At 45.9% G+C, this 20,526-nt stretch overlaps 1 protein-coding gene across 2 annotated transcripts in view; it reads right to left on the bottom strand.

Annotated features, from left to right (window-relative positions):
* Positions 1 to 7,856: 7,856 nt before the first annotated feature.
* ebf1a (EBF transcription factor 1a) overlaps positions 7,857 to 20,526 on the bottom strand; it is a 56,143-nt gene continuing 43,473 nt past the window's right edge. The window contains exons 12-17 of one of the 2 annotated variants that reach the window (XM_035649980.2): positions 17,000 to 17,065; positions 16,253 to 16,415; positions 14,880 to 15,059; positions 12,459 to 12,656; positions 12,139 to 12,207; positions 7,857 to 10,922 (exon numbers count right to left, since the gene is read on the bottom strand). In XM_035649980.2, the coding sequence (XP_035505873.1) occupies positions 12,140 to 12,207; positions 12,459 to 12,656; positions 14,880 to 15,059; positions 16,253 to 16,415; positions 17,000 to 17,065 (675 nt within the window). In that variant the 3' untranslated portion in view covers positions 7,857 to 10,922; position 12,139. The remainder of the gene's footprint in view (positions 10,923 to 12,138; positions 12,208 to 12,458; positions 12,657 to 14,879; positions 15,060 to 16,252; positions 16,416 to 16,999; positions 17,066 to 20,526) is intronic. The other variant, XM_035649981.2, reaches the window with a different exon arrangement.

Here is a 20,526-nt window from a genome sequence, read left to right as displayed (position 1 = left end):
ATCATGCAACCATCATTTTCTCTCCCAAGAATTCCTCGTCCGAAATCTGTCAAATTGGAAACAAATGTTGTGGGTGAGACCGCACGAGAATAAAAAACATTCTTGTTGTTTCACAATCCACCACCAGAAAAGAGCTGGCTCAGAGGAGGAATAAAAGAATGAGCAAGCAAAGACAAAAATCAAAATCAGCTTCAACATCACAGAGTGCAGAGGAATGCTCCAAGACAGAGCCCTCACAATATATTTGTATTAAAAAAAGAAAAGAGGCGTATATAATAAGGGACTGTAGGAAAATTATTAGAGGATCAAAAAGTGGAGTGTTATGTCTTTTTTTCTTCTTGCTGAAAAAAGAGTAGTTAAAAAACAATGTTTATTAAGATTTACCAGAGAACATCACGGTCCTCTACAAATGAAATGAAAAAATCACACACAATAACAACAACACAAACCAAAAAAAATCACTGAAAAAACAGAAGGTGGTAAGAGTGATAAATATAAATGTTATTTAACATTTATATTTCACTTCACTCTCTTGCAGAGGACAACAATCCTGTCATATTTCTGGTAATTGGTGTCAATGTGAAAATTATCATTCGATTAAAAGAGTAATCCACTAATGTAGCATTGCACTTCCTATAACATGGTTGGACCAAAGTCCTTAATGGGAACTTTTGCCACTCGGCAGCCATCTTGGCACGCCCCTGAGTCCCTGATCAGTTATTCACCGCGAAATAAAAACTGCATGAATAGAATCACCAGTCAAAACTGATAAAAACTAAAAAAATATACGAGAAAATGACTCTACTTCTCACTTGATTTATAATGTCAGAAAACATTTTCCTGTGGAGTTTGTGCTCTCAATCTCCAGGTTCAGGTGCAGGTTGCAGGTGTCAGTGCGCGAGCTCTAAGTCTGACCCACCCTCATTAAATCAAAAAGGATTCCACAAATTCTTCTTTCTTGTCCTAACGCGGCACCTACGTTACCCACAATGCAGCGTGTTTGGTCAGAGATGCAGGTGCGTCACACCGGTAGCGTCTAATGCTGCCTCGAGTAGAGATGAGGGGCCTCCGTCTAACTCCACACCCCCAGACGATTTCCATTTTCACTCTTGTTGTCTTCAGCCCCAACTGACACTGACTCGGGTGACATCACTTGAGGCAATTCATCAGATTTCAGGCAATTTCTCTTTAATGTGATTTTAGTGGTGATATTATTTTGAGACACATTCTTTTCCTTTTTCACTTCGGGGGGGGGGGGTTAAAAAAAAAATCCCCCATTCGCTTTGTACAGTCCTCAAGTCAGTGAAAGGAAGGGGATGATTGTTGCACTAGTGTAAAGTAATTTCTAGTTTTTCCCCCTTTTCCTCCATAAAGTGAACTTGTTGAAATGTCCTCTTTGTCCGCAGCAGCTCCTTGGTAAAACAATCCAGGGTAAAGTCAGAGCATGTGGTCGTTAACTCGGCCTGGCATACCTGTCTTGCTTTTATAGGTGGCAAAAGCTACTAATCCTTCAGTCCAATATTTGCTTAGTCCAAGTTATGCTTTCCTGGACCATAGCTATGCATCTCTCCTGCTCCCTGCTTATATATTCTTGGCCCTTGATGTATTCCTGGCTCAGGAAACAACTTTTAGTGGCCCGCAAGGGCTGAGTGAGAATTGACAGTGTGTGCCAGAGTGAGAGCGAGAGGTAGGGGCCCTGTTTTAGTTCCACTGTGTTTGTAAGGTCACTCAGAGTACATCTGTATGGAGTGGGAACTCACTCGCTTTCACTGTCACAACCACTCACAACAGCCATCTGTAACGCTGTTATGTGGAGCACTGTGTCCCTTTGTCCCTTACACACACACACACACACACACACACACACACATACAGAGGCAACCACACGGCCCCTCACACATACATGTGCTCGCAGACACACACACGCACGCACCCAAACCCACACACACGCGCACACCCTCGCGGCGTCACCGTTCACAGGACAACAGATGAACCGGCGCAAACAAACATTAACATAATGCCGGGCTCTAATTGCGAGAGCATGTGTTTCTGATGAAAAAGTTGTTTTAGGGTTTTATTCCGCTCGGCTGTCAAACAATTCGCTCATGTTTTGAAATATAATTGTGGGGACTGTAAGGGTTTCGAAAACCAAACCAAAACATTGCCGCGATCCTGGTTTCTAATGTTTCTAATTTGTTAAAATATGCTGAGTGAATGACAAAAGTAGAAGTCGGAGCTGCCAAGAAAAACATATCAGAGGCAGGGCCGTGTGGAAATACAGAGTCTCTTTTAGAAACATGATCAATGTAACCTTTGTTACAGGAAGGGGGGGGAGAGAGAGAGAGAGAGAGAGAGAGAGAGAGAGAAGGGGGGGTGCTGGGATAAGGAGACACCATAGCAAAGACAGTAGGTTCATGTCTGTGTGTGTGTTTATTTATCACTATGTCCACACAACGTACAGTGAAAAACAAGCTGGGGATTCAAGTGGACAGTTTCATTCTGCTGATGTGTGCACCACATATGTGATGCAGCCTGTACATGCATTGTTGTGGTGGGCTGAAGATTTTCTCCGTGAATATGTCACGGAGTCCTTTCCACAGAAGAAGGAAGAAGGATTAAATCAGTCACAGATGGAAAGTGTATCTTTTACTTCTCATTTATGCTCGTTCTCTCTCCGGACTGAGGAGGACGTGCCCCCCCCAGCCCCCCAACACCCACCCCCTCCATCCCACACACTTCTAACCCAAAACTAACATACGGCCTGGAAGTGGGCTGAGGTGTGTGTGTGTGTCTGTGTGTGTCTGTGTGTGTGTGTCTGTGTGTGTCTGTGTGTGTGTGTGTGTGTGTGCGCGCGCGCGTGAACGTTGGTGAGAGGGAGAACGAAATTCATATGGCTGCAGAGCATCTTGTTTTTTTTTCCTCCTGCTGCTCTCTGCTTCTCTTTCTGTCTGTCTCCCCTTCCCTCCCCACATATCTGTTTCTCCGAAGAATAACATACAAACCCTCTGTGAAAGGATTCAAGGTTTATTAAACCAGAGGTCCTTTTCCTGTTTCAACACTGAAGAGAGAAAAAATAAATACCACAGTTTGTTTTCTCTCCCTCTGGCTTAGTGCTCTATCTATCTCTCTATCTATTTTCATACGTCCCCCCCCCCCACACTTGTTTTTTTTCTATCATCCTGGGTGTGTCAGTCAATCTTTGAACTTTTCCCCCCTCTTTTTACCTTAAACTTTCCATATACTCCAACATTGTGTCTACTGCTTGTTTCACGTCTTTAGAAAGAAAAAAAAAATCTCTTGGACACCAATCAGCCACACAGCCCATTAAAGCAGGTTGTGTGACCACTGAATGGGTCCCATTAGTTTACACACTGTGTCTGCTTGGGCTGTGTGTGTGTGTGTGTGTGTGTGTGTGTGTGTGTGTGTGTGTCTTAGAGGAGGGCAGGCCAGGATAACTCAGGGTAATGTATTGTCCTGGGCGTACACCCTGACAGTTCCCGCTGCCAGTGCCTGGTCATTCATTAATGCTAATTTGACATGTTTACGGACCCCCTCCTAACATTACATACTTAAGGCAATCGACTGACCTTAAATGGAAACACCTACAGCCGCGCGGCATGTCAATACCAGATGAGGGTGTTTGTGTCCTTGTGTGTCTGTGTCTGTGTTTGCGTGCGTGCGTGCATGTGTGTGTGTGTGTGTGTGTGTGTGCTCTTGTGTGCGTACCTGCAAAGCAGTGCATCAATACTGAGTTAGTGGTTAATCTGGAGGAGCAGGTGAGTTATGTCTGCGGAGACAGCTCCCTGCATTATCCGAGTAAGTGTGTGTAATGCAGCTAAGAGGTGAACAATTCAGAATAATGCAGGAAGTGTGTGTGTGTGTGTGTCCAAAATGGTGGGAGGAGGGGAGGTGGGACCGAGGCCAAGGGGGACGGGTGAGAGATTAGACTTTTAAGAGCCAATATCTGTTTTGATTTCAATCACGACTCGTCTAATTCCCCCACCCCTGTGTTTGTCTTCTTTTTTTTTTACATATTCAGCACTTAAATACAGTGTTGTGCCATTAAACGGCCAATCTTGCGTTGTCTCTCACTGATACACAACATTAATCACCAATTAGCTTGTCCTGCGACTGGCCACCTCTCTCATTAGAATATGATAGAATATAATGGTACTTAATGATGCTTAGAAAACATAATTAAATGACTGAGCTGTAGAACATGTGGAAGAACCACGGCGCATCAATCAAAGACGACCCTGTCAATCGGGCGCTCACCAAGACTGTGCAGAGAGGTGGAGTGTGTGTGTGTGTGTGTGTATATACAAACATGGTGTGTGTGTGTGTGTGTGTGTGTGTGTGTGTGTGTGTGTGTGTGTGTGCCGGAACCACTGGCCTCTATCATGACCTCATTAGGGAGAAATGAAGGGTGGACGTGTCCCCATCACAAGACACCGTTGGTGCCTCAAAGTGTGAATGACATTAATATGTGACTGTCTCTGCCTCTGTCTCAATGTCAGTTGGTCGTTCTGTGTTGCCCTGGAACGGATGAGGGAGGGAAAAAAGAAAAGGAAATGCCATCTCTCTGAGGTATGTGCGTCTAGCTCTAATTAGCATGTGAATAAATGGAATAAATAATCTATATTATTTATGGATTGGCTTTTTATCATGAATCAACATAACAAAAAAGGTTGTCTCATGCGCTACGCTGCAGTCGCCACTGTAACATCAGCTGAGGGGAGGATGGAGGAGAGAGAAAAGACGGGGGGGGGGCAAATAGCTTATCTTTTTCATTTTTTTTTTCATTTTAGTAGAACAATAAAGATAAGTGTTCTACATGCTTGCTTAACACACAACAGTTAGCCGGCCCCCCCCCCCCCCCGCCGGCAGTGGTGAAATCCATCTCTCTATCTCCATCTTCTCTAACATCCATTACATACCCCAGCCCCTCACCTCCCTACTCATTAGGCCAACGCACAGTAAATTAGCAGCAGCAATTACAGGGAGTATAAAGCACGGGCTCTGCCGGGCTCCCTCTGACAGGTACCACACAGATCATAGACAGACACCCACAGTCACCGGGATAATTACTGTGGGAAACGACCACACACCCTCGTACGAGCGAGCGAGCGCGCAAACCTGAATGTGAGTGCACACTCATCCAAGCTGTGCCTGCACTCAAATATGCTCTGTCTTACTGGCTGCTGTGTTCGTGCATACGCAGATGTGGAAATGCTGCTTGTGTGCGTCTGCAAACACACATAGGGCCAGGAACTTGCGTCCCATTGCCTCTCTACGTCTCCTCACGATGTCCATTGTGACTATTTTCCTGCACAGAATATTATTAATATTCATTCTTCCTCTCCTTGTCTTTTTTTTTGCATACTATCTAGGTTTGCCTCCATTCTGAATACCCCCCCACCCCACTCCACTCACATACCTCTCTCCTCTCTATTTCTTTCCTCTCCTTTCTTTATCCGGGATCCCCCCTTGGGGACTCCTGTTTTTCTTTCAAATACGCCTCCCCGCTCTTTCTCCCTTCATGTGTCCATGCAGGAAGGAAGGAGAACGAGAAAGAGGGAGTAGGAGAGCAAGGAATACAGTATGTGCATTAATATATTTCATTAGGATACTAGTGGCACAGAAGCTCCTGAACAGCACCTCTCTTGATGTGCGGAGGCTCCGCCATCTCTATCTGGAGGAGTAGTTCTCCAGGAATAGCGTCTTTAATGTTACGTCTCCAGAGGGCTGAGGTCTGCATGGCTCCGTGCTGCCCTCGGCCTTCCACTCCTATTGTCTTCCTCCCACACTGACCAGTCTATCTGGACCTGAAAAGCTGCTGGAAATAAAGAGCAAATGGGTTCACCTTTTGTCTATGTGTATTTATGATTTATGAGTGTGTGCGCGCGTGTGTGTGTGTGTATGTGTTGCACCGCAAGCTGCATTTGGGGTAGCTGAATCCCTGCAGCTGTGTAGTGCAACACACGGCAGTGGTGCTCGGCTTGCTAATCAAAAACATTAGGCTCCAGGACTCGTCTTTCCCCTGCTCTGACTGTGTAACCTCCATAATTCAATATCCCACCTCTTACCGCTAAATCGTGCACACCGCAACCCACTTTACTGTTTGTCAGCAAACTATCAACTCTGTTATTAGGTACATGGGAGGGGGAAATTAATAAATAAATAGCCCTGTGCAGTTATGAACCTTTAGGCAATTAAGGAGGCAAACACACACACACACACACACACACACACACACACACACACACACACACAAGCGTGCACAGTGTTTATGAGTCCTTATTTCATCAGTATACTTCCAGGTCGTCCTGCTCTCCCCCTTGGCGTTGCGGAAGCCTCCAGTTACCGTGGAGACCCTGGAACACTTTGAGGTCAGCAGAATCCCCGGGATCCGCTGTTTTCCCGGGCTAATCCAATCGCGGGCCCCCTAAATTAGATATGCGAAAAATAAAAAAGAAATTAATTTTCTGCTGATGACCGGGTATGCAAATGATGACTCAATTATGGTGGGCTGGTGCGTTTGCAATTAATAACCTTGGAATCATCATTAACTAATATGTTTAGGAGGAAACTTGTCAGGCTAACCATGTTCACCATGCCATCAGTAATGCATTAATGAATTAGATTCATTAGAGAAAGGAGCCGAGGGGGGGGAGGGGGGGCGCAGGCCTGTTTCTGACCTGTGGAATTACTCTCATGCAGCCACTCTCCTCCTCTGCTCTCATTCAGCCGCCTGTCAGGTATTTGCTGATGACATTTTCAGTCAAAACAAGAGAATAAACATAACAAAACCATCCTCGCTGGCGTCCACAGGGTTTGAATGTGCAGCGGCATTTGGAAATATTCAGACGCCGTTAGCTTTTTGGCTCATTTTATTGTGCCCTGGATTTAAATTTAACCGATAGACTTAACGTTTTGATCCATTACGCTTGCACTTTGTAATCTGTAATGACAAACTGAAAGTAGGTTTTTTTTTAAATTTCAACCAAATTAATTTTGCATATATAAAAGTATTCAAACCAATAATTCAATGCTTTGTAGAAGCTCCTTTAGCAGCAGCTATAGATTCAAGTTTTAGATGTGTCTGCAACCTTTGCACATCTGGATTTGGGCAGTTTGTCCTATTGTAGTCATGGTATAAGCGAGGTTATGAGCAGCGCCTGGTGTTTGCCAGATACAGTGTTTGGAGTTCTGCTCAAAGAGTTCAAATTAATCAGACCAGAGAATTGATTTCCTCGGCCTCTCAAAACCCTTTCAATGCTTTTGGGCAAACACCAAGTGCGGTGTCACGTTTACTTCGGTCCTACCACTCGACCATGAAGGCCTGACTGATGGAGTGCTGCTGAGATGGTCGTCCTTTCGGCACGTTGTCCCATCTCTACAGATCTCTTTTTATTTTTGTTACGGTGACTGTTGACTTGTTCGTCGCCTCTCTAACCGAGGCCCTAAGTCCCAGTTGCTGGACTCCAGGAGTCCTGTTGCTTTTACACTTCTTCCATTTCACAGTTATGGAGGCCACTGTGCTCCTGGAGACGCTCAAAGCTTTAGAAACGCTCCCTGTGCCCTGATGCCCTATGCACCGCCACAATTTTAACATGAAGTTCTACAGAGGTCTCAAAGCAAAGGGTCTGAATGCTTTTACAATATGAATATGAATTTTCAGCTTTTGAAATTTTCATTTAGTCATTATGGCTTATTGAGTTTAGACTGATTGGAATAAATATCAATTGCTTTCATTTTAAATTTAAATGTATCTTTATAAATACATTTAAAAAACGCAGTGAGTCCTACTAATCATATGAAATCAGATATTAAAATAACAAAGTCACGACATAAGCCACAGACAAGAGGTAACTTTAATTCAACATTGTGAGAGTCCAAAAGTTATCTTACAGCTCATTTTTCATCAAAAACAATAACAATCTATACAGTAGATTTTCTTTCTTCCCTTATACCATAGAGCTGTTCAGTGTATTTGCAGTCAAAGACAAAACAGAGGGGAAAAAAATAGACACCAGCTATTTGGTTTGCATCTTTTTGTTGTTGTTTGTTACCTAAATACAAAACTTTTTGTCACCCATTACCAATATTCATAAACGGGATGGAACTTTGCTCACAAAGCAACCATTGTATGACAACAGACCTCTGTAGTTCATTTGAAACAGATATGGTGCGGCCCCTCCTGGCCCGGCCCAGACCAGCGCAAGCACACAAGTGCCTGGAAAACACTTGTCTGTCAGCAGGCGCCTCTGTTAAAAACGTCCCTTTCTAGCCACTTAACAAAACCAGACTCTAGGAAAGAAAAGCGGAGAGAAAAGCCCTATTCTCTGTCCAGCAACAGCTTGAAGACACACAAAGAAAAAGACTACAGAAATGGCCGAGGGGCCAAGGAGCCACCCTTTTCATGCCCCCTCACTCGTTCTTGTTCTGTTTGGCTTGTAATGAAGCTGTATTGTCCAAAAGGCGAATACAGGGGACGGGACCGGGGGATCGGCTGTCGGATGCCGGAGTCAGACCTACGACTCCACGTGTGACATTAAACTTGTGCTGTGACAGTGCTCGTCTTCACCGTGCGCCCCTTTGTACTACAACTGAAACGGCTCTGCGTTGTGATCCTGTGGTTGATGAGAAATATTACCATCATGCTGTTGGAATTATCAATCAATCAAAAATAATGTTTTAAACATAATCGCCAAAAGAAGAAAAGAAAAGACAAAAGTGTTTCTGTGAACACTAAAGTGCAATGAGCACAGCTGAGACGGGCCTCTCAGCGCTGACTGTCCTTCAAAGCATGCCATTGCTGTAGTATTATAGTACATCAGGGTGTGTGTGATTGTTGAATTATGGCTCTTTGTATTCTAGTCTGGCTTCACCACCAAACAGAGTGGGTTTGTGCTTTGTCCCCAAGTTCCCATGAATTCCTCTGTGGCAATAGACAATTGTGGTGAGGGTAGAAAACTGTACACGTGATTGAATGAAGAATGGGTTTGCATTGTTAAGGCATCTAGACTGCTGGTAAAGATTACAGTGACAGAAAAAAGAAAGAAAAGAAAGAGTATATAGATACAGTATGTAAGCAGGCATAAATAACGTAGGAAAAGAAAGAACAGAGCGGGGGGGAAAAGAGGAAACACGAAGAAAGAAAAACACAGAGCAATTTCTTACTTCTCTTGGTTTCCACGCACAAAAAAGAAAAGAAAGTGTCACTCAAGAGAAGAACCCATGCATATTATCAGTTCAAGAACAGTATCAATCTGAAAGCCTCAAAGAGTTCAAACAAAAAGATATAGATTTACAGTATATATTAATGTGTGTATATATTCTTAAAAAATCTACTTCAACCAAATACTCTGAATAAGATGCTACTTTTTGCCATACAATAAACATTTTCATAAGGAAAAAAAAAGAAGATTTTTTTATTAACTTACAAATAATACAAAAATAGACAATGGCATGTTTTGTATCAACAAATGAAAGCATGGTTTACCAATGCAAAAACAATGAACATACAAAACAAACAAACAAACAAACAAACAAACAAAAAAAAAAGATTTTAAAAAAAGAGTCACATTTAAATAGTGAGGGACAACAGTAAATAAGGAAACAAAACACTGTGAAATATGTTCACTTACTGTATTAAACTTACACAACACAACTAAACAGGGGGAGGGGGGGTCAGAGACAATGTACAAATACAAGGGATAAATACATTATTTATAGGATATTTTACAGGAATCCTCTTTTTGTATCCAAATCCATGTTTTTCATGTTTCGCAGTTGAGATAGTGACAACACAGTAAAATCTATCTTCTGTACTGAGAAGCTGCCTTAAGACATTTAATGTTTACATTTCAAACTAAAACCTATTGCGAAAAGAAAAGAAAATGTCAAATGAACAATTCAACATTTTTTTTTTATATACAAAAATAGATCACATATATCACGCATTTATTCTAATTTGATATTTGCTAGGCTCCTTCAGTACAGTGCTGGCTGGACGCACACATCCTCCGTTGGCTTTTTTCAAGTCTTCTCTAAAGTCTCCGACAAAATGTCAATTTTGGCTAAATCTTCACCTTTTCTTCACACGATAAGCAGAAAAGCATATTGCAAACAGCTCAATCCTCACAGTTTTTATTAAAATTCAAAACAAATAAACCAAAGGAAAGGGGGAAAAAAAAAAGAAGAGCGGCATGGTTTCGGATGTTGAAAATAGCAGAGGGAGATCTTGATACACCATTTTTTTAGTTGTATGGGATAATTAGCAGCAAAATTAAGGGGTTGATTTTGTTCTTGTCTGTGTTTCTTTGCTCTTTTGTGTTGTTGGCCTTAGCGCCATTTGGCCACCGTGTTGTTTCGTGGTTTTCGTAAGCCAGCTGAGCTAAGGAAAGCATCTTCTATTGTGACAGAGGTTAGGTAAACTTCACGGCCAAACCAACACTTCACTGTTGTTTGTGCGAGCTGCGGACTGCAAGACGGTACGTGGGGCCTCCAGTAATCAAAACCCAAACCTTACAGGCATAAACATAAAGATAAATAAATGCTCTTTTCATGAGGTCAGTGTCACACTGTGGGCAAACTATCGGTTTTTCTATACACCCCATCAAAGGCGGTGTCAGAGAAGCTACACTAATTCAACCAAGAGGAAAAAAACAAAAACATCACAGAGGTTCGTATTGTCCCTTTTTTCCCCCTCCTCCCTTATCCCCTTCAGATGAAATCCCAATGGAAAGGCCTGAGTTTAACAGAGTCCTGCGTCTTATCTTGACTTCCTTCAGTTCAGCTCCGGAGCACAGCAGAGACTCGCCAGACTCCGCTACTGTGTCTTTTTTCCTCGTAAAAATTCCCAAACCTCCAGCTATCCCAGATCCTCTACATGGGTGGAACGATCATCCCAGGGATCGCTGCATTGTGGGAAAAGGGGAGGGGGAGAGAGAGAGAGAGAGAGAGAGAGAGAGAGAGGTCAGTCATGTGATTGCTGGGTTTCATCTGTCATCACAACAGTCACATAACAGCAATGTGCTCCGGCATCTGGCGAACAAAGACGACTCTCCCTCATTATCTCCTCATTCTGAGGCCCCAAAATCAAAACATTTTTCTCCGCCGCGCTGCTAACTTGGCGCGCCGACAACATCATTCAGCTTTTCGCAGCCTCTCCGAATAGCTTCATGCGAGAGCTTCCACTGTTAATTGTTAGCAGTTACGTTGTGTGAGCCCCATTGTGCACCATGGAGCATAAATCAGACATGAGAGAGAGAGAGAGAGCGTACGCGGTGACACGGGATGACAGGGGTGATGAAATCATGCCCGACACTTGAAGAAGGAAATGGAATCTACGAGCCTTTTACGTGAGCCTCTATTCACATTCTTAACTTCTTATATCATGCTCTGCCTTGCCACTGGCTCCTGTCTTCACCTCCTCACGGCCACCTCCCCCTCACCCCTTTCCCTCCCCACCCCGTTTTTACACAGAAGCCATCAGGGGGAGGAATTTTTCATATAACATATTGGCTGACTATTGATTCCTCTCTCTCCTCGATCCACTAATTCCCAGGTTATTTCCTAAGTGTCTCCGGTTTGTTGGGATTAACAGAACGGTGCGCGCGCGTGTGTGTGTGTGTGTGCGTGTGCGTGTCAGTGTGATCAGCACACAGTGGCCACTAGCCCCTGGGTCACCGTGGTCAGCGCTCATCAACGCCGACAGAGGAAGTGAGGAAGTGCTTAGCTCGGGGCTCTGATAAAGATTCCCATCCATCATTTCTCTCTCTCAGGATCTCAACACCATACTACATCCTGCCTAGACGAACAGAGCCTGCGCTGCATTCGATGGAAATGGGAGAACAGAATGGCGTTAAAACCCCCGCCCTCCCCCACCACCACCTCCTCACTGAGACGCCCACCGGAGCGCGGGCAGGAAGCAGGAAGCGAAAACAGGAAATGGAGCACATGTGGCGTGGCATGCTGTCTCTCTGACGAGTCAAGAGTGACAAATAAAAACAGAGAAGAGGAGGAAGGATAGGGCAGGACAAGCTGGTGTTCGCAAAAAACGAGCGTCGGGATATTGTGGAGTGGAAAGAACGAGCAAAAAAAAGAGAAGAGTCAGAGAGAGGGATAACATACTTCAGGAGAAGGCCAGGCCCTGCAGAGCGCTGGCTGATGAGTACTTGCTAGAGTCCACAAAAGACTGATCTAAAGTGAGGAAGGAGAATGGAGGATTCAAGGAGGGTAAAGGCAGGAAACAGGGAGTGAAGAAGGATGAAGAAGTGGGGGTAAAAGTGAGATATTATTATCATAAGGAGGTGAAGAGCAGGAGCAAAGCTTGAGAAGGAAATTTACGAGTAAATGAGGTTTTAAGTGACTAGACTTTTTCCACACAATAATTTTTACATAAAAAGCAGCTACAAATTCATTACATATGTAAAAAGAAAAAAGCGGCTTACCTTGCAGGCTGTTAGCGTTAGTGCTGGTGCATGTGGGCGGAGGGGAGTTCTGGGGTCGGACGACAGGGGCAAATGCGCTCTTCTGCTTGACGGCAGCAGACACCATGTTGGCTGGGGAGAAGGAGAAGATGCCGGAGGAGCTGCTGCAGTTGGAGGGCAGGCTGGTCGATGACGCCATGGTGGGGCTTGATGGCACGACTGAGAGGAGAGAGATGGGCGGGGGATGGGGGGGATTATGGGGGGGTCGCACGGAACGTGGCAGGGAAGGACGGGGCGGGAAAGATGAAAGCGGAGAGGGGGAAAGACGGGGTTAGAGAGAAGACCGTGGGCAGAGGACAGGCAGACGGGATGAACAGAAAGGGACTGGTCAATGGGCAATGGCAGGAGGGATAATATATTGGACTCAGATCATCAAACTGGGACTTCAAACAAAAACAAAAGTTGATAAGTGTAGGAGATATTCCATAGCTAAGACAAAAAATGTGTTTAGTTGGCACTGAAAGCAGCTCGGGGCACTTTTTCCTCCGATCAGTCCGTTTTGATGACTCCTCATGTGCTCCAGGGCTGCAACAACTTGATAAACATCTCCTCGCAAACTTTGGTTGCTGTTGCCGTAATTTGTTTCCAGAACAACTCACAGGCGAGGCTCTCCTACATCCGCTTTATCACAGATAATCACGCAGTAGATGCCAGTGGTTCCAATAAATACAACAAATGGGCTGATAATACACGATGTCTGCAGCCTGATCATTTGCTGCTTCTTTGTGCTTCATCTTTTAACCATGGGTTTATCTGTATCTGACCATACCCAACAAGGACTGAAGGGTATATATTGTTCCATAATATGCTCTATTGTTTATTTTGTTGCACCGCAAATCACGATCTTTACCGCAATAAATTTTGTTTTTTAGACGACGCTTTACGTTCTTCCACACAACAACGCGGATTGATCAATGTGGTTCGGGTTCGAAAAGTCTGACATGTTGGAAATGTCCTTCGCAAAATGATGCCACAGACAAAGTCCCCACACCAGACTCAACCACCGTTAACCTCTTTGACCACCAACAATCTTGTCATAGCAAGAGCAGAACGGAAACAGTCGAAGGATGAGTCACAAGAGTGCAGTTGAGTGCTCAAAACAAACTCCCAACTCTGACATTGCAAGAGGATTTGGCCTGCGGCAAAGAATCAGGAGGAGAGACGGAGGTAAGGCTGCCGCTGGTGCAACGCAACATGTACAACGACATGGCCCCAAAATACATAGTAGAGACGATGCATATAACCACATGTAACATTGTACAAGATTTTGGGCATATCTCACAGCCTTTTATCTGATGTCTTTGGAAAAATATTTGGTTATAGAAATTGACAGCACCTATTCACAGGGCTAGATTAGTTTCTGACATTACTAGCTAATAAGTTAACTGCAGATTTTTAACCAAAGTTGAACTCCCCTCCCCAGGGATCCAGCGAAATGCATCGTCAATGACGTAAATCTGTCAAATGATCAACTTGAGTTCTACAGAATTACTCTACTATTTTGTGAAGATTATAAAGCAAAATAGCATTTTAAAAAAAAGGTTTATTTTCCGTTTCGTTAAATATTTGGATTCTTCAAATGAGCACTTGATGCGCGATAGCTGTGAGTTGCCACCTTGTGCAGGTCGCGATCACGAGACTCATGCGAAGGTTGTCTTCACGACCACAAACCACCGCCTCATCCATCCACTTCTCCCCGGTCTGTCTTTCGTCTGCTAATACACTAAGAGCATTTTCCCCCTCAGTGATTTTACAATCAGCCGAGTCGTATTTCACCTGCCCTCTGATATCTGCTTCTGCCTTTATTGTTGTTATTATCCAACACTTAGCTTTTATGGCCCTCCCTGACAAATCCTCGCAATAAAGTCATAATCCATTTATGAAGGGGCCTAACTAATCAATTAATGAAAATTGGACCTACAAAGGCAGGCCGAGGGGCCATTGATTGAAAGTGTCTGTGTGGGGCCGATGAGCCTGTTAAAATACTTGTTAACACCCAGGTATCAAAGAGCTGAAATGGAATTGCTTCTCTAGCAATTAGTTTATTGATTTAATCAAGGGTCTTTAATGTAGAGGGTGAGTGTGTGTGTGTATGTGTGTGTCAGGGGGGTGCTAGGTGGTCTGCTCCCCTAGCCAATAAAGTGGGGATTTGCGTTTGACTCTGTTCTTAAAGAAACAGATGAGCCAGCTGAACTGAAAGACTTTCTCCCCGTGTGTGCTGCTTCTCATTTCCACCCCCCCCTTTCTCAATATCCGTCAAGACAATTGTTCTTTCATGTTCAAAAGGCTCCGATTCATTCTCTTCCACCTTTGGTGCCATGACTTCACCCCCCCTCCCCCCCTCCCCAGTTTGAGGATCGAGGATGTGGTGTGTTTACTCACTAGCATAGGGCGAGTTGCCTGCAGATCCATTGAGGAAGTTGGGCGAGGTGCCCAAGGTTGCCATGCCAGAGTTAGCGTAGCCATTCATGCTATTGGAGACAGAGCTGTAGCTATTCTGCTGGGGAGTGGAGCTCGGGACATAACCGTGGGGGGACACGCTGCTCGTACTCCTACTGAAACCTATGGACAGGGAAAGAGAGGGAGACGGAGAGAGAGAGAGTAGAGGTGTTAGGGGAATAGCGGATGGCGGAAAAAACAAAACCAGAAAGCTTACTGTACACGCAGCGCTGCCAAGTGCTCCTTTCCTTACACGACTAATGGACACATTAAGCCAAAATACATTTTTCAAAAAAGTCCCAGACAGCATATGGCAGAGCGAGAAAAGCAACGAACAGAGCGCAGGAAGAATGATACGAGAGGGAACTAGCGAGCGCCTTTAACAAAAAAGAAAAAGAGGCCTTGAACCTTACAGGCTCCTCTCCAAAATTAGAATATTGATAAGGCAATTAACACTGAAAGGCCTCTGCTGCCCTCTTGTAATTTATGAAGAAGTGAAGCCAGAGTTTCTTTCAGAATCTTTCTCCTTCATATGCTTTACATACAGGGGCAGCGAACCGAAGGTGGACACGATGAAACGACCACTATAAATATATATCTCAGGTCAAACACGCTGACACTGGAGGAAAAAAAAACTAAAACGTCAATTGAACGTCAGACACACGGGCTGCACTTCACTGCTGTAGCAGCCGCCTCTTAATTAGGGTAGCACCAAATTCCCCATTGTCATCTGCTGTGAACAGCAGGCCAGAAGTCAGGCAGCCGACGTCCGTTGTTTCCTTCAAATCTGAGGAAATTTCCGGGTGATGATGAAGGGCGTGAGGAAGAGATGAGGAGGCTCATTGCGAGTTTTGCGACACATCCAGATGCTGGTCGATCCACTCTGCTCTCCATCCCCTGATACATGTGATGAATCACCGCTGACTGCACCCACATCTCTCTTTGTCAGACAGGGGCCGACCCCAGTCTAATATACACACCCCTAGGACCCACTCATATTTCTCCATCGTACTCCATCCATGACTCCCTTTTTCTCCATTCTTCACCCTCTCGTCGTCTTTCTTTCCTCCTCTCAAGTTTTCCCTGTTTCTTGCTGCCATCTCCCACCCTCCTCCTCTTCCTTCCTCCTCCTGTCCTCCTTTTTCAGACTCTTCCTCATTTGCTCCAAGCTCTTAAATCACCATCTCTGAATTTCCCACACGAAAAATAAAAGTTCCCCCCTCTCACTGCTCATCTTTACAATCCACCTCAAAAAGAAAAAAAGAATCACCACCGCGTGATAAGAATTGAACTGTTCCGCCGTTGAGTGTGCTCACCCTGATTGGCTGTTTGCGCCACCTCCGACCCAGTGAAGGAGTTTACAGCCATCATGCCAGCATGGACGGAGCCGCTGCCAAGGCCGGCTAGCTGGTTGTGCCCTCGTGGCACTGTTGTGTACAGGGCCTCTGCGATGTCCGCCGCTCGTTTCAAAATCATCTCCTGACAATGAGGGATAAAAAAAGAGCTGTGGTCAGCGGCAACAGTGGGAGGAGAGGAGAGGAGAGGAGTTATGCTCTTGCTGGAGGCGTAACGCTCTCACAAGAATGCTTGATCTCCACTCGTGATATTGTGCATGTAAACCTAGCTGGCTGAGTGGTTTTATCAGTGGTCACAGGGAGTGGTGGGATTGGTTCCAGTAAATGGAGGAAAGGCCCATTAACAGACCCATCATGCCTCTTCCCCTCTTCCTCCCTGATTTGTGTTTCCTTTCTCCTCCTCCTCCAGAGCCCCCATGTGTTAATCCCGCTCTCCTCCCTCTACATCTAGTTTTCACTGCACTTCTCCTCCCTTCCTCCTCCAGAATATCCGCTGATAAAAGAACTGACATATTCCCATGTGTGTGTGTTTGTGGGTCCCAGATCTTGCGTGAACACAGTGGGGTGGCTGTGGGGCCAGCGGAGACGCCGCCTTTGATGCTGCCAGTGGTCCTCACCACAAACATAACTTCATCAAAGAAAAACACATTAAATGCTTGTGTACATACCTCTTTTAAATTTTATTTGTGTGCGTGTGTGCGCATTTACCTGGTTATTGTGGGGCATCCCGTACAAGGCCTCGACCAGGTCCGCCGCCCTCTTTAGGATCACCTCCTGCAATCAAGCAGAGAAAGACAAAGGAGATTGATCACGCGTGTGACAGCTCAAAGAGTTCAGTCACTTTTATTACATTTCCCTTCTTACATTATGCTGTGAATGCAGAACAGAGTGTGTGAGAGGGGAGCGAGGCAGCCAGAGGAAGGGAGAGGAAGAGAAATGGGCCTGTCCCGGCACTTTGTTACTCGCCGGGCAGTTTGGGAGAGCAGAGGGAAGATACCGTTATCTGTGAATAAAACATGAGCCTATATCTCTCTATCAGTCAACCATCTTCTACATCTTCTCCTCCCTCCTGTCGCCGCTGGATCATGAATCTAGCGAGCATGATCCCACATCAATCTCATTTAACACAACATATCATCAGGTTGACGGCTATACAACTCCCCTCGTCAGCTGGGACACACCCGTCCCCTGCCCCGTATTAACCCTGGTAATGATCCGAGTGAATAGTCCTGCATCCACTTTGTGTGATAAATGTAGAACATCATTGCTCAGATGAAAACCGCCAAGTGGAATTTCCCACATCAAACATTTATCCTAACACAGTGTTGCCGTTTCTCCGCGCTCATTTTCTACCGCTTACCCTCCTTTCTCTCCTCGCGCTGTCTCTATTCTTTTCCCCTCGCTGAGTGTATGAGTGTGTGACTCCAGGCAGTCGTTATACTGTATGTGCGTGTGTGATGTAGACACCTACAGCCCTACGAAACCCTTTTTAAAAGTTAATGTGCCGGGGCCAGGATATATGCTGGAGGCGCGACAACCAGAAAATTGCAGCCCCCTTTTTCCTCCAACCTTCCCCTCGTTTCTCTCTCTCTCTCTCTCTCTCTCTCTCTCCTTCTCTTGCACCCGCGCACACACACGCTGTGCGCTATACCCTCCTGAGTGTATCCCTCGCTGTGAACAAGCCCCGGAGCATGTGGGCTCTCTGTTCCGTGACACACCGCCTTTCAATCAGACCTCATATCACACACACGCGCACACAGCGCACACAACACACACACACACACACACACACACACACACACACACACACACACACACACACACACAGACACAGACACAGACACACACACACACACACACACACACGCACACGCACGCACAGGCGCAACCGCACACACGGCCATGCACATGTGGAGCCTGTCGAGCACAGCCAGGACATGACGAGAGGGTCAGCAAAGCAATAAAGATTGTAGAGCGCTGTCCGAGGTGCTAAATTCACTCAATAATGGGAGCGCTGCCTCTGTGTTAACCTCCCATTACCAGCACTATCTGGGGGAAGCAGAGAGGGAGGCAAGAGGGGGGAAGGGGCGAGGGGGGGGGGGGGGGAGCAGAGAGGAGGCCTGCTCGAGGTGATTGAGAGACGTAGAGGCCCAAGGTAGGTAAGTGGTTCTTTAGTATGTATGCTCTGCTCCTCGCCTCCTTCTCTCTGCTTTTCCTCGACGTCCCATGCCTCCCAGGGATTGCTAGATAGACGGATGGATGAAGGGAGGGAGGAGGAGGGAAGGAGGGAGGGAGTGCAGGAGGAGTGGGAAATGAGGGAAGTCTGAGGCATTAGGGCACAAACAGATCCGCAGCTGGGGTGTAACGGTGTTCAGGGAGGACACATGAAACCTCAGTCACTTCATCTAAATTATTATTATTATTTTTTTGCCTCCGTCTGCCATGAGACTCATAGCCCTTCGCATCCTTCTCCTTAGGGGCCATCCTCCTGACTGTCTGTGCTTTCTCCTCCCATCCTCTCCCTCCTCTTCACCTGCACCTCCGCACTATTTTCTTCTGTCTCCCTCCTCCTCTTCTTCTCCTCTGACCTCCTTCTCTCTATTAATCACCCTCTCAGGGTCCGGTGCCCTGTCTGTACCTATCAGTCTCTCGTTAGCAAAGGGATCTGTCCAGTGGCTAAACGCGATTAGGCAGCGCTCCAGAGTCGTTCTGATAAACAGATAAATGTGGTTAGCGCCGTGCTGCCTCCCTAGCTCTGATGCTGTAAGGGGAGACCATTTCCTGGGCGCAGGGTCTCTTCCCGTAAAGTCAGGCCCACAGAGACGTCAACAGGAAGGGGAACCTGATCCAGAGCAGAGTCTGGCCTCGTCTGGCAGGGCGGTCACTCATTAGCCGGCCACAGACCCCCGGCTAAACCACAGCCTCGGCTAAACTCCCTGCAGCCTGGCTGTGCCTGAGCTACCCAGCGCTCCGTCCTCGTTCCGACTATCAGCTACGGCGCGGTAGGGGGCCTGTTTTCAGCTGGACACTGGATCATTACCATAACTTGCAGAGATGGAACAGGCCCTTGCAGATATCCAGCTCGTGTCCCACTGTGGGTTCATTAAGAATCCCCTTGCAAAAAAGGTGCCACTAGACCCGAATACATTATAATCCCAATCAATGTCCTCACGATTAAAAATTGACGAATTGGACGTTTTTTTGCCCAAGAAGTTGCCAGCGTGTGCCCCTCTCCTGCCCCTCTCTGCAATGATTGAGGCCAACAGTTGAGAGAAGTGTGGTCAACAAACTGTTATTACCTCAATAAAGGCACAAATCAATAGAGGCGAAATGAACAACCGGGCCTGCCAGCTACCGCTGTTCATTTAGAGGAGAAAGAGACACCGCGGAGGAAGAGAGGAAGAGGAGAAGAGAGGAGACAGATGGATACAAAGATATTTAAAGAGATACAGGGGGTTGATAGGCTAAAGACCAGAACTCACCGGGACAAGTCTTGGATCCACCGGGCATGACACACAGAGAGGACAAGTGATTTCTCTATCTTCCTTCTGCATCTACCTGGGCTCTCCATCTCTGCCTCATGGTGACTTCCTCACAACGCGTGTGTATGTGTGTGCACGCACAGGCACAGAGAAGTGTGTGTGTGTGTGCGTGTGTGTGTGTGTGTGCTGGAAGTAATAAAGTCCACCCGGGGTTGACTTCGATCCACTGACCCAGCAGGAGGTAAGACTGGACAGCTATGATGGATCACCTAACCTGCTTCTGCCTCTCTCTTCCTCTCTCCCCTCAACCTCCTTTCCCCTCTCTCTCTCTCTCTCTCTCTCTCTCTCTCTCTCTCTCTCTCCATCCCTCTTTTCCTCCCTCCATCTATCCCTTTCCTCTATCCCACTTTGCCAGTCTAAATGACCTTATACTCAGTGGTAGGATGAATAGAGTTGTTTGTGCGTTTGCTGCGCAAATACGGTGTTTGTTTGAGCAGAAAATGACCATGAACATATGATAAAATGTTTATGTGCATACTGCATGGTGTCGTGTATAGCCTACTGTCTGTAACACACAGTCATACCTCTGTGTGTGAGGTCACGCCGCCCTTGTGCCATGTATATATCCATATATGCTGTATGAAACCCTAGAAGTTGTCAATACGTCTCTGTACCAGTGTTACCAAGACAAATTCCTATAAAATAACAGCGTGTGGCAACCAGTGCGAGCACTAACATAGAGAGGAGTGGAGG

The sequence above is a fragment of the Scophthalmus maximus genome, chromosome 9, assembly GCF_022379125.1.
Source record: "Scophthalmus maximus strain ysfricsl-2021 chromosome 9, ASM2237912v1, whole genome shotgun sequence".
Classification (NCBI taxonomy): domain Eukaryota; kingdom Metazoa; phylum Chordata; class Actinopteri; order Pleuronectiformes; family Scophthalmidae; genus Scophthalmus; species Scophthalmus maximus.
This window is presented reverse-complemented; position numbering and strand designations above follow the sequence as displayed.